The sequence below is a fragment of the Equus asinus genome, chromosome 8 (genome assembly GCF_041296235.1).
Source record: "Equus asinus isolate D_3611 breed Donkey chromosome 8, EquAss-T2T_v2, whole genome shotgun sequence".
Lineage (NCBI taxonomy): Eukaryota > Metazoa > Chordata > Mammalia > Perissodactyla > Equidae > Equus > Equus asinus.
In genome coordinates, this window is record NC_091797.1 from 46,825,730 (window position 1) to 46,837,935 (window position 12,206).

The window sequence follows — 12,206 nt, forward strand, 5'->3', positions numbered from 1 at the left end:
TATGTCTGTCTGTCTATCAGCCATCCATCTATCCACCCAGCTATCCATCATCCATCCATCCATCCATCCATCCATCCATCCATCTACCTCATTCTACAAAAAATTTACAGAGGCTCCTAAGAACATATGTAGCAAAAGAAAGAGATACAAATAACAAATACAAATAATTTAAGATCAGGGAAGATACAAACCAGAAAAGAATATTAAGACCGGTGAGACTTAGTCATGCTATAAAGAACATCTTCTCTGTTATGAATGACTTCTTTGCTCTCTGGAAATAGTAAAGTTTAGTTTGCATAACCCTCTTCAAATGGATTAATTGAATTAAGCACTCAATACACGAGGCACTTAATAATATGTACTTTTATTTATTATACAGAGAAGGTAAAGAAGTATGTGGTGAAGCCTCCTTTCTACCTTATTTCCCCATCACTGGCCTTAGAGCAGGATATTCTCAAGTCCTGGCACTCTTCCATGGGATAGATGAAGTTCCACAGGATAAAGTGTTACATGCCCTTGAACAGACTCAGGTTGAGTCTCACAGTATAAGAGGCAGGACGTAATCCACAGCATTCTCGCCATCTGCTTGTGCTCTTCCTTCCTGTCTCGCCATCAGATCAGGGCCCACCTCCCTCCAGGCTGTAACCTCTGAAGTGGGCCTTGGTCTATTCATTCCTCATACCCAATATGATGAATGGGGTCTTCTTGATTATTTATTATTGATTCATCTGTTTTATCTTGCTTAGGGAGACTAGATTTAGTAATGGTAAATGCAAAATACATAAGGGGTTCTTGTGGCCAGGTTTCAATAGCCAGTACAAAGTGACCTGCAATCCACTGTATGGCTTATACAAAAACATTCGTAACATCTGAATGAAAACACTCAACATGTCCCTCGTTTCATCTTTTCTCAAGATGAAGTAATCACAGCCCTATTCTATAAGAAATTCCCCATGTGCAGTTCTACATAGTTATTAAAATTTAGCTAAAATTTGTCTCCTGAAGTTGTTTGGAGCTAAAATAAAAAAGAATTCAGTCAATTACATGATTACCTTTCCCTCAATATGGAAACAAAATGAATTTCTCAAGGAACGCAAAAAAAAAAAAAAGTTTCTCAAAGGAAGCAAAATCTCTTGTCCAGGGGCATCATATAGGAAGCACAATAATGTAGAGGACAATGTCCTCAGTGTCATTTATATGGCAGCTGCAATAGTCAGTTTCGTGAAGCAGCTCTTTGATATAGTGGCCTTTGGTGAAAGTTTACAGCACAAAATCAAAGTGTAAATTCTATGTGGGACCTAGATGGTAAGATCAAGTGTGCCTTTTTCCAGGTCTAGCTTAATTCAGTGTTATAACCTAAATGGATTTTACAGAAATGAGTGGATGGCCTATCCTTCCAGTCCATAAATTTAACTTCTAAAAATAGGCCTTTCGTAGGAATTGGGCACAGTCAAGTTCAAGGTTATATAATCTGAAGTACAGGTGTTCATGGTGTGAACTGAGAACGAATCTCAGTTCTTGGGAGTTCAGATGAACGCAGGCCCGATATGTGACTAGTTAGGGATTTTAAGGACTGTTCACGTGCCAAGGCAGAGCATTACCCACAAAGAGATTTAGTCTTATTTGACTCATTTCTCTTATAATGATAATATATTTTGTTTTCATTCTCCCTAAAGTATTATTAGCATAGGTACATTTTAAGCATACCAAATATGTGAAAAACCAGTTTTATATGAATTATAAGTTATACAGTAAGAATTAACTTTTTCAAAAGGATTCTTTACTTATAAAATGACTAAAAGGGGCCGGCCCCGTGGCCGAGTGGTTAAGTTCTTGCGCTCCACTTTGGTGGCCCAGGGATTCGCCGGTTCGGATCCTGGGCGCGGACATGGCATCATGCCATGCTGAGGCGCTGTCCCACATGCCACAACTAGAAGGACCCACAACTAAAATATACAACTATACTGGGGGGATTTGGGGAGAAAGAAAGTAGGAAAAAAATGGCTAAAAATTCAGTTTTCCCATATAACATTTTGTTCCGTGTAAAAGTTCTTAGGCAAAGTGTGATATGATTGTAGGAAAACAGCAGGAAATACGTGACAAATACACAGCAGTCAATTGACATTTATTGAGCTTGTACTATATTCGAGATACTATTTGAGACACATCACAAGATAACAATGTGAAATAAGAGATAGTCCCAGTAATCTTCTTTCTCTTTTTTAGAGCATAAATCGTGGCCTGTAGGGTACGGGGACCTGGAGCTAGTCCTGTTGTCCCGACACTAGTATCCCTTGTGGGGGCTGTGGAGCCTCCAGGATTCCATGGAGCTGAGTTTGAAGACAAGCTAATTCTAATCTCACCCCCTTAGTTGTCAGTCTAGTGGGGGAAGGACAAATTGTAAATGAGACAACATTGTTAATAACATATGAGAAGTGCAAGTGGCAGGGACAACGGTTGCTGTTGGAGAAATGCTGCCTCAGTGTTTTGATTTTCTGTCGTGCTCTTACCTACTTGGAATCATATTCACAAAGAATTTGCGAATTCTAGTAGAAAACTAACAGAAGAACATCTGGTATGGGGCTGGATGAATGTGACATGAGAGTGGAAATGCTGCATTTTTCTTTTCCCTTTTCTCTGAAAATGCTAACGTGAAAAGTATAAATATGCTGTTGAAAAGAAAAGCTCAAAGCAAAATGGAAAAAAATAAACCCTGCAGCACAAGAAATGAGTCTATGCCCTTAAAGCACAGAGCAGATTATGTTCCAGAAAGGGCTTCTGTACAAGCAAGGTGTTGAGAATGGCGTGTCCACTGGGGGATGGTATGCTAAAATCAACGTGAACCCAAGGAACTGTTTTTAGTTGAATATTTATATGATTAAGGGGAATAGTGAGTAATATTTTTCCTTGTGAATTGTATTACCTTTGTACCTAAAGAGCCAAATATCTTTGTTTTGATCTATTTCCCTCAGGTTGACTTAGACCCTCAAGGACCACCAAGACCAGAAGTAAAAATCACTAGTCCGCAAGAAAATGATAACAACGAACAAAACAAGGACTATGCTGTCGTAGCATAGATGACTTTTTAAAAAGAGAGTGTATTGATTATAAGAAAAATGAAGGGTTATAATACTTGAATAATAAGTATATAGTTATTGCTGAACATAATGTGACAATATGGTTGAAGACTACCTACTGAATTTTAAAATTAGAGGCTTAAAGGAAAGACTAGGTAACTTTGAATAGCAACTAAAGGAGAGTGACTTTGTTAAATGGAATGTGGTTTTAAAAGTCATTTAGAAAAATTAAGTAAAAGGGATAGAGGGGAGTTCGCGTTGGAAGAGAGTTGACCATTTGTCTTTGTAAAGGATGAAAAAAAATAGGATCCACTCCTATTGTATACTTTCTTATACATTTAGGTGCAAGATTATTACATGGCAGCTTATTCTAAAGCATTTATATAAGAAGGCATAGAATTTTAAAGAAATGATAATAGGAAAGCATGTACTATTTTTTTAAAGCAATAAACTCTTGAAAAAACAAATTGCAATTTAGTTTCAGAGATAATTTGGAAATGGCAATACATTGAAATGTTTCCATGACTTGTTGACATTCCCTTCTTTCTCCCTCCTTAGTCAAAATCCACCTTAAATGAATTAAAAAGACAATGCAAGGTATTCATTTTGGAAGGAGGGAGTGTTCATTCAGTGTATTAGTGATTAATGCTGTGATGCTGCTCCCTTAAGAGCTTCAGATTTTAATCCTCATGGCTTTAGTGACAAGCCTCCAGGAAGGAATTATAATGGAACACCCAATTATATTACTGAGCCTGGCTGGATGGTTTGCAAATTCTGATATCCTGTGGATTTTCACTCATCCAGTCTACCTTTACCAATAATATCCCTCTCGTCTCCTTCATGTTGTTATATTAGAAAACCCAATATTGGCTATTCCAAAGATTGAATTCTCTCCAAGCAGTTTTTTTAATTAAAAAAAAAGCAAGACAGTGTAATAGAAAGCAGTTCCTGATCACAATTTTGTGGCTGATTAAATTAACTCACAATTACCTTTTTAGGTATATGTGCAGAAAAAGTAGGCTCTGTGAAGTTTGTTACTGCTCAATTTCTCTTGCTTTTTGCCTTATTTCTATTAGGACTGCCTTGTCATGTTTTCGCCCCTAGGTATATCAGCAAATATTTGTTTTGGCATTGTTGAAAATGTTAAAAAATTTGTTTATGTTCATGAGATTTTTAAGCAAATTCCTTTCTATATAATTAGAAGCCATCTAATAGACGTTGTAGAAAAAGTTTAAAAATTGTCATAATGAAACCAGTTCCTGATCACAATTTTGTGGGCTGATTAAATTAACTCACAATTGCCTTTTGAGGTATATAGGCAGAAAAACATAATTGTATTAGTTTTTTTGAATTCTTAAGAGATGATCCAGTTCTTCCTTTAATATAGAAATAATGTATTTTTTCTCATATTAAAGAATATTTTTGCGAATTATGTAGAAATTATAAATTTGAAGTTTTAACTTCTAGTGCTTTCATAGAATTTATTATAATCATAAGTTTAAAAGATTTCTTTTCCCCTCCAGGTTTCATAACCAAGCATTTGGAATTAAAATAGTTCTGTAAAGCACTTAATACTGTGGAAAACAGATATGGCTTCCCCAGCGGCCATTTGAATGTTTTCCACAAATACGAAATATAAGCAGAGATTCCAAAGTGACAGTGTTGGAAAGAGATCATGATCTAAGTGTGTCTTAATCTGAGAGGATGAGTTGTAAATGGGGTACTATATTTCTGGTATAAAATCTAGATTGTGCTTTCTACTAGTAGGCTTATTTTGTTCAAATGGGACAATTAGGATAATAGACTGCTTGTTTTTTTAATGTCAAATTCCCATACTATCACTGGGCCTGGAGTTAATGATTTTAAATAGTTTGTAAACATAAGGGATTTAGAAGCAATTATCACTAATTATCAAGGTGATTCTTTCTCTTTTCTTTAATGAGAAGTCTTTCTCTTTTCCTTTTTAAATAAAAATATTCTCTTTGCTCCTGTTCTTTTCTTCATTATATTATAAAGCTTAGGTTTTCGGGAACTTGTTGAGTCATCCTAATGCATGCATAATATTATTTTACATGAAAAACAAAGTTTGACATTTTAAGTATACTTTAAGAAGGTGATAAGCCACAATAACTTTACCAAAAAATTGAAAAGTGGAGATATAATTCTCCTCTTCTATGTGCATATTTTATCATCAATTGACAAGATATAATTGTGACCTAACTTGGGGGGGATGAACAATAGCTAATCACTTTAAAACACTTTGCAAACATATGTTACTAAAAAATAAGGGATGAAATATGTCATCTAACCAAGGAAGAAATCATTCACAGAGAATGAGAATTGTGGATGTCATTGGGAGATGACTTTAACATAAAGGATGAAAGTTAATTCACCTCCCAAATGTGGACACTTTCTCTGTGGGAATGGTGGCCTCTGTGGCAGGCTGCCTCCACAAATCAAGTGAGACTCCCTGACAGCTTTAGAGCCCACTTAATGTGAATGAGCAGAGGAGGTCTTGGCCAGGCTTTAGGTCTTGTTTCGTGGAGAGAGGGCGCCATGAAAAACTCACATAGCTTTGATGAGATAACCAATAAAATGCTTTAAGGTGTTAGTGTTTTGTGATGCTGTGTACATTGATTTCATAGTCCTGATTTTATGGAACTCTTTTCGTATACTTAATTGAGTTTTAAGCCGTTTGTAAACAACTGGTTTGTTAGTTGAATTGGAACATTAGGGATTTTGCAGAGCAAATAAAGAAGATTTTAACTAAAGCCATTTTCATGCTAAGTGCATTTTAGCTGGCTTTGCTTCCATTAAAATAGCTATTGAGTGTCCATGGGACTTCTAGTTATAAAACATGCAGTGATGGCCATAGGATGACTATTTATTGACTTTTTTTTTAATGTTTTTTGGGGAATATTAGAATGCCAGACTCACAGGAAGAGAATGATACTTTCATGCCTCCTGTTTTATTCTGAGTGTGTGTTCCCACTATGGTCTGTAAAGACAGAGCCGTCCCATATACATGTAGCTCAGAGTCAGTCAGATAACTCTGGGGGCTCACGATGGTGAAGCTATAGTCGTGTGAAATTATTCATGTTCACTCTTCCAGCTGACAGCTCAGAAACCAACAGCCTTGGAAATTTCACTAAACGACCTACCTTGTCCACAAAGGATGAAGTTCATTCACCTAAGAAACATCTGTGTATGTAAAATTGTGGCTGCAGAACAGCAGGAAGACTTCTTTATCTTGTTAACTGATTCTCCTAAAGAATTAGCTCTATACATTCATTTTTTGCTTAATAAGTAGCAAAAGCAAATTTTTAAAAGTACATTAATTGCTCAACAGGTCTCAACTGTTGCCAATCTGAACAGAAAGAGAAGATATAGATCTACATATATGCATAGCAAACAAGTATACAGATGCACTCACACACTTTAAAATACTGAAAAGGCCTCGTCAGGCACAGCGTTATTAATAGAATAAGGCTCTTCTGAGAGAAGCAATGCATAAGAACACATGGAGAGGAGATGCTGAGAAATGATATATTATTTCATGGTGCTTTAAAACTTGGTTCCTGAAGACCTTAAGAGATTTAAAATTCTTCTCAAAATAAGGAAGTTACCAGCATTTTAATGAAAAATTTGTTCTAGGAGGAGATTATATATATAATCTATATGTATAATACGCATATATATATAATCTTGTTTTAATGAAGTAACTACAGAGTATAGTTCTTTAGTTCTTTGTCATCAGCCTTAAGTACCAAATATTTTAGGCGCAAAATATTTTATACCAACACAGGCTCTATCAAAAGATTATTACTCTTTGTGAATGTGTGTGTATGATTTACATGAATGTAGAGAGGACTCTTTTTGGTACCAAGGACCCAGGTTCACTATGAATAGGATAAAAGACTGATTTATTAGTCCCCTAGCGGATCTAATATTCAAGTTCAGTGTGGAAGCTTTTTAGCTTCCTTGTGTGAATGTAATGTCCTGGAACGGAACCATTTTTTTCTTTTAAAGGTTAGTATGTTTTTCTGAGGTGATGAGCATATGCGATTCTTTGTTATTAAATATCATTTTTGTAAATACTGTAAGATTTTTGCTTTTCAGAAAATATCCAAAGTATGTAGATTGGTCTGATTTTTGTTCTGACCACATGAAATTTGTGTATTTCCTACTGTGAAGTCTACGTAACTCGGATGGAGGATGAAAGTGTGTCCCCACATGTTGATGAGGAAGAAAAATATTGTTTTTGAAGAGGTATACCATCTAATAGGATATAGAGAATTAGAAAAGAATAGAAAAATGTCTTGATAACCATAAAGCATGTTTAAAATCAGGAAGTAACTAATGGAGCTCCATTGACTTAAGCCAACAACAGACTTAGCTTCAATCTAAGCATGGGGCAGAATGAATTCTCTCTAGTTTCATCAGCTTCAACCACATAGTTCAATTGAATGTTTGAGTTATTGTCACACATGTTATGGCATATGGGAAGAGGGAATGACTATAGTCAATTTTAGAAGTTTGGAGAAAACCTATTCTGTTTCTTTGCTTCAGTGTTTTTCTTGTGCCTTAAATCCTTAATATGTACAATGATAATGGGTGATTATTGATGTTCTGAGTAAAGATTAAGTTGAGCTCATCATTTTTATATGATTTATGTTTAGAGCTTCTCTTTGTAAGGAAAATTATTTGTGCTTTGATCAAAGAATGAGCATTTAGGTTTTTACTTCTATATCAGCCCTCACTCTGAAATATAAAAGTTTACTGTATCTTTTGAGTAAATAGATCTGCGTTTTATATAATTAAAATGTGTCTGGATGGTTTATTGTTTGTTTATGATGTGTTGCTAATTTTTCATGTATTAATTCTTTGCATGACATTTTTCACAAACACAATAGAAACTGTTTGATTTAAACCATGTGTAAATTCAGCACATTAAGAGATATTTCTGTTTCTATTTGGCATGGCTAATAAACTTCACTATGTAGAGAAAAAATTTTACATTTCCAATACATGTTGTTTAGTTGATAAAAATTTCAGGTTTATTTAAAAAAAAAAATCATTGTTTTTTATTGTATGAAATGGTGTTAGAGAAACACAGGTCCAGAATTTTTGTTATGATACGTAAAGATATCTTTAAAAACAGAGAATAAATTTCACACATTATGCACAGTTGTGTAGATCTAGCTATGGGAATGAATTTACAATTTTACGAAGAGATTGGCTAAAATTCTGCTTTAGTTTGTGAGATAATCACTGCTTTCATCCTATTGAATTACAGTAGTTTTGTTTTTTTTCCCTTCGTGTTTGAGAAACAAAAACAGTTAGACACAAACATTTTGCCTTCTTGATATGTAATAAGAAAATATGTTATTTTGTGTGATTCGGGTACCATAACTGAGGAAAACACATTAATGTACCTCTTGTGCAGTTGACCCATGTGTCTTTGTTGTTCCCTACGAGTGAAAAAGCAAACCTCAGTGACAAAGAAGGCATCTAGGTTGCCAAAATTAAATCTCTTTAGACTCTCTGGCGAATTGACGTTGGAAACTTCCCCCAACTGACCATGACTGCAGTTGCTACAAGGAATTGTAAAATGGCTGGCATGCATTGGTTATAAAATTCTTATTTATGAAAATAAACATACAGCTTTCCTTCAGGTTTTCCAGTATTTTTTCTCCCCCTAATGAGACTTTAATCTATTAAGTCATTGTGCAGGTCTTTCTAATGCCCTCACGAATTCAATTTTTCATTGAAGACACAAATGATGCAGGGATGTCCTCTATTTCTCTTTCCATTGATTTAACAAATTCGTTGATTAGTAATAAGAAAAATGATTTAAAAATGAAAAAAAGTACACGTTAAGCTTAAAACTCATGATGAGGCAACTCCACTTGGTTTCACGGTATTTGTTCTTTTCGGCTACAGAGGACTGTGAAGATTGTCACGGTTCTCCGCTGACTCTGGTTGCTAATTTGTTGGCTTCTTTTCCTTCTCTTTCAATCCTCGCCATTGCCCTGAATAATCTCATACACAATCATGATCTTAACAACTACCTATGTGTTTGTGACTCCCAAATCTCTGTCTCCAGGCCCACCTTCTTCTCCCTGGGTGCTCCAGCTCTGGTCATACAACTCTCAGTTGGATATCCCATTGTTACCTCCAACTTAATGTGCTATTTTCTCAAACATATATTTCTGTTGCTCTATTGCCTATCCTGGTTAATGATGCCCGTTACTACCCAACTAGAAACCTGGGAGTCATCTTAAATTATTTCCATTCTCTCACTTTATGTCTGTCAAATCAGTCATTAAATTCCTTTTTTCTGTTGTTTATCTGATGCTTAGAAATGTTAGTTTACTGTGTATTAATAGGCATTTTCTTGATCTTATTTATTGGCCCTGATTCACGTGCTTATCTCATTTTTTTTCTACTGGGTTTTAGACATTTCATCATTGCTTTGAAGGCTTCTTTATTTATTCTGTATAACTTAGCTGATTACATGCTTTACAAATATCTCTTCCAGCCTATGATTTATTTTTTTTGCTTTTCTAAAAATGATTTCAGCCTAGAGAAGCCTTTAATCTTAATGTCATCAAATATATTAATCTTTATATTTTGTGGGTTTTTTTGCTTTATTTAAGAAATCTCTTTGAACCTTGGTGTCAATTATATTCTATAATGCTTTCTAATATTTTTAATGTTTTGTTTTTCACATTTGGGACTTTATCTAGCAGGAATATATTTCTGTGTATGTTGGAATTAGGGATCTAATTTAATTTTATTTTTTCATATGGATAACAAACTGTCTTAGCACCATTTAATGAACATGCTGTCTTTTCCCCATTGATTTATAGTGGGAACTATACCAAGTTCCCATGTGTTTTAGGGAAATTCTTGGTGAAAGATTGGAGGAAAACCCTATTATGGACTGAATTATGTCCCCCCAAATTTGTATGTTGAAGCCCCCAACTGCCAGTATGACTGTATTTGGAGATAGAACCTTTATGGAGGGAGTCAAGGTTAAATGAAGTCATAAGGGTGGGGCCATAATTCTATAGGACTGGTGTCCTTATAAGAAGAGGAAGAGTTACCAGAACTCTCTCTCTGCACAGAGGAAAGTTCATGTAAGGATGCAGCGAGAAGGTGGCTGTTTACATGCCGGGAAAAGAGGCCTCACAAGAAACTGAATCTGCCAGTACCTTGATTATGGACTTCTACCACCAGAACTGTGACAAAATAAAAGTCTGTTGTTTAAGCCACCAAGTCTGTGGTATTTTATTGTGGCAGCTGAGCAGACTAATGCAAATCCATACTCTTTGCTGGGTCCTAAATTATGTAGGGTTTTTCATTTTTTTGTCAATCAACATACAAGAGACAATATTAGTTCAGAAGTGTTTTTTCAACAAGATCTCTTTATTTTATGCTCAAGATAGCATTTTTTTTAATCACATATTATCCACATTTGTTCCTTAGTTTTCTGCTAATGAGCTCTCGTCCTTAAAAGAGGAATAGGGCCTGTCTCAGTGGAGAAATAGATCCAAGGAGGACTGCCTGGGGTCAAACTCCTCAGATGCAGTGTGGACACTTCTTCTCTACCTATGTGGTGACTATTCTTTTCTTTCACATCCAAGATGGTTGGGAATAGTGAGATACAATGAGAAGCGTGTCTCATCTAAGGTATTGAGGGGCAGAGCTGCCCTCTAATAAAAAAAAATTAGAAAATAGCAGGCATGCAAAAAATGTTTATGACAATGTGCAATGTAAAAGGGCATGTGATACTCCATGCTTTATTTCTTCTTTTTCTTCTAATTTTTAGATGTGATCTTTGGGGTGGAAATGACCCAAGCCTAGAGGTACTCAGCTCTCCTTGTGATAGTATTTTAGGTCCTTGTATTCATAGATGTAGGAAACATTGTTCATGACAAATGGCCTATAGAGGAGGGTTTGTCCATAGGTTCTGCGGCCTGATGGTCTGCTTCCCTTCTGTTTTATTGGGCTCCCTATGCCAAAACTTCACTCTTAAATTACTGTAGCTTTATACTAAGAAGTGGTGTCTGGTTGAGTGAATCTCTGTACTCGGTTCAAAAATATCTCGACTCTTTACTGTTTCATATAAATTTATAGGATCAACTTATCAGGTTCTGTGAAAAAGTCCATTGAGATTTTGATTAGAACTGAATAGGTCTTTGTAATATTGAGATATCCTATCTATAAATTTGAAACATCCATTTATTCAGATCTTTAAAAAAAATCCTTCCAAAAATTTGTATAATTTTCATTGTAAAGGTGTTGAACATCTTTTAATACATTTACTCCCAGATACCTTATAGTTCTGCGGCTATTGTTAGTAGAATAATTTTAAAAATTGTGTTTTTAAATTATTTATTCATGATGTCTAGGGATGTCACTGATTTCTATAAACTGATTTTGTATTCAGCACCTTGATGAATCCCTTATTAGAGGTAGTTTAAGTTTCTGTAGGATTTTTGTAAAGACTGAAATGTTATCTCCAAATATAACATTTTTTCTGTTCTAATCCTTAAAATAGTTTTTTTCTTATCTTATTGAATTAGCTAGCACCTCCAGCTCATATTGAATGGAAGCAATAGCAGATATTTTTGTCTTCCCCCAACTTTAAGGAAATGCTTCCAGTATTAACACTGAGCGTGAAGTTTGCTTATATATTTGATAGATACCTTATATCAAGTTAAATTTTTCTTTTACTTCTGGTTTTCTGACATGTTTTATTTGAAAATTCTGAAAAGATGAACTATCAATGAATTTTGCAAAACTCTGCATCCATTAAGATTTTCCTTATTTTTCTACTTTAGTTTTTAAAATTTTGTGAATTATATCACTTTTTTCCTAATGTTAAACAGTTCTTACATTCTTAAGACAAACATTAATTACCATGTATATATGTATTTTTATATGTTGGATTTGATTTCCTAATATTTAAAAGTTTTGTATCTGTTTGTAAATGAAATTGATCTATTTTTATTGTTTCTCACGTGACCTTTTTCTGGTTTTAAAATCAAGGTTATATTTGCTTCATAAAATGAGAAAGAAAGCTTTCTTTCCTTTTCTATTCACTAAAAAGTTTGTAAATAT

General features: G+C 34.7%; 1 protein-coding gene across 2 annotated transcripts in view; it reads left to right on the plus strand.

The window, feature by feature from the left end:
• Positions 1-8,749, plus strand: part of DCDC2 (doublecortin domain containing 2) — a 176,236-nt gene extending 167,487 nt beyond the window's left edge. For both annotated transcript variants that reach the window (XM_014827496.3, XM_070515567.1), the window contains exon 11: positions 2,973-8,749. In XM_014827496.3, the coding sequence (XP_014682982.1) occupies positions 2,973-3,077 (105 nt within the window). In that variant the 3' untranslated portion in view covers positions 3,078-8,749. The remainder of the gene's footprint in view (positions 1-2,972) is intronic.
• The last annotated feature ends 3,457 nt before the right edge of the window (positions 8,750-12,206 follow it).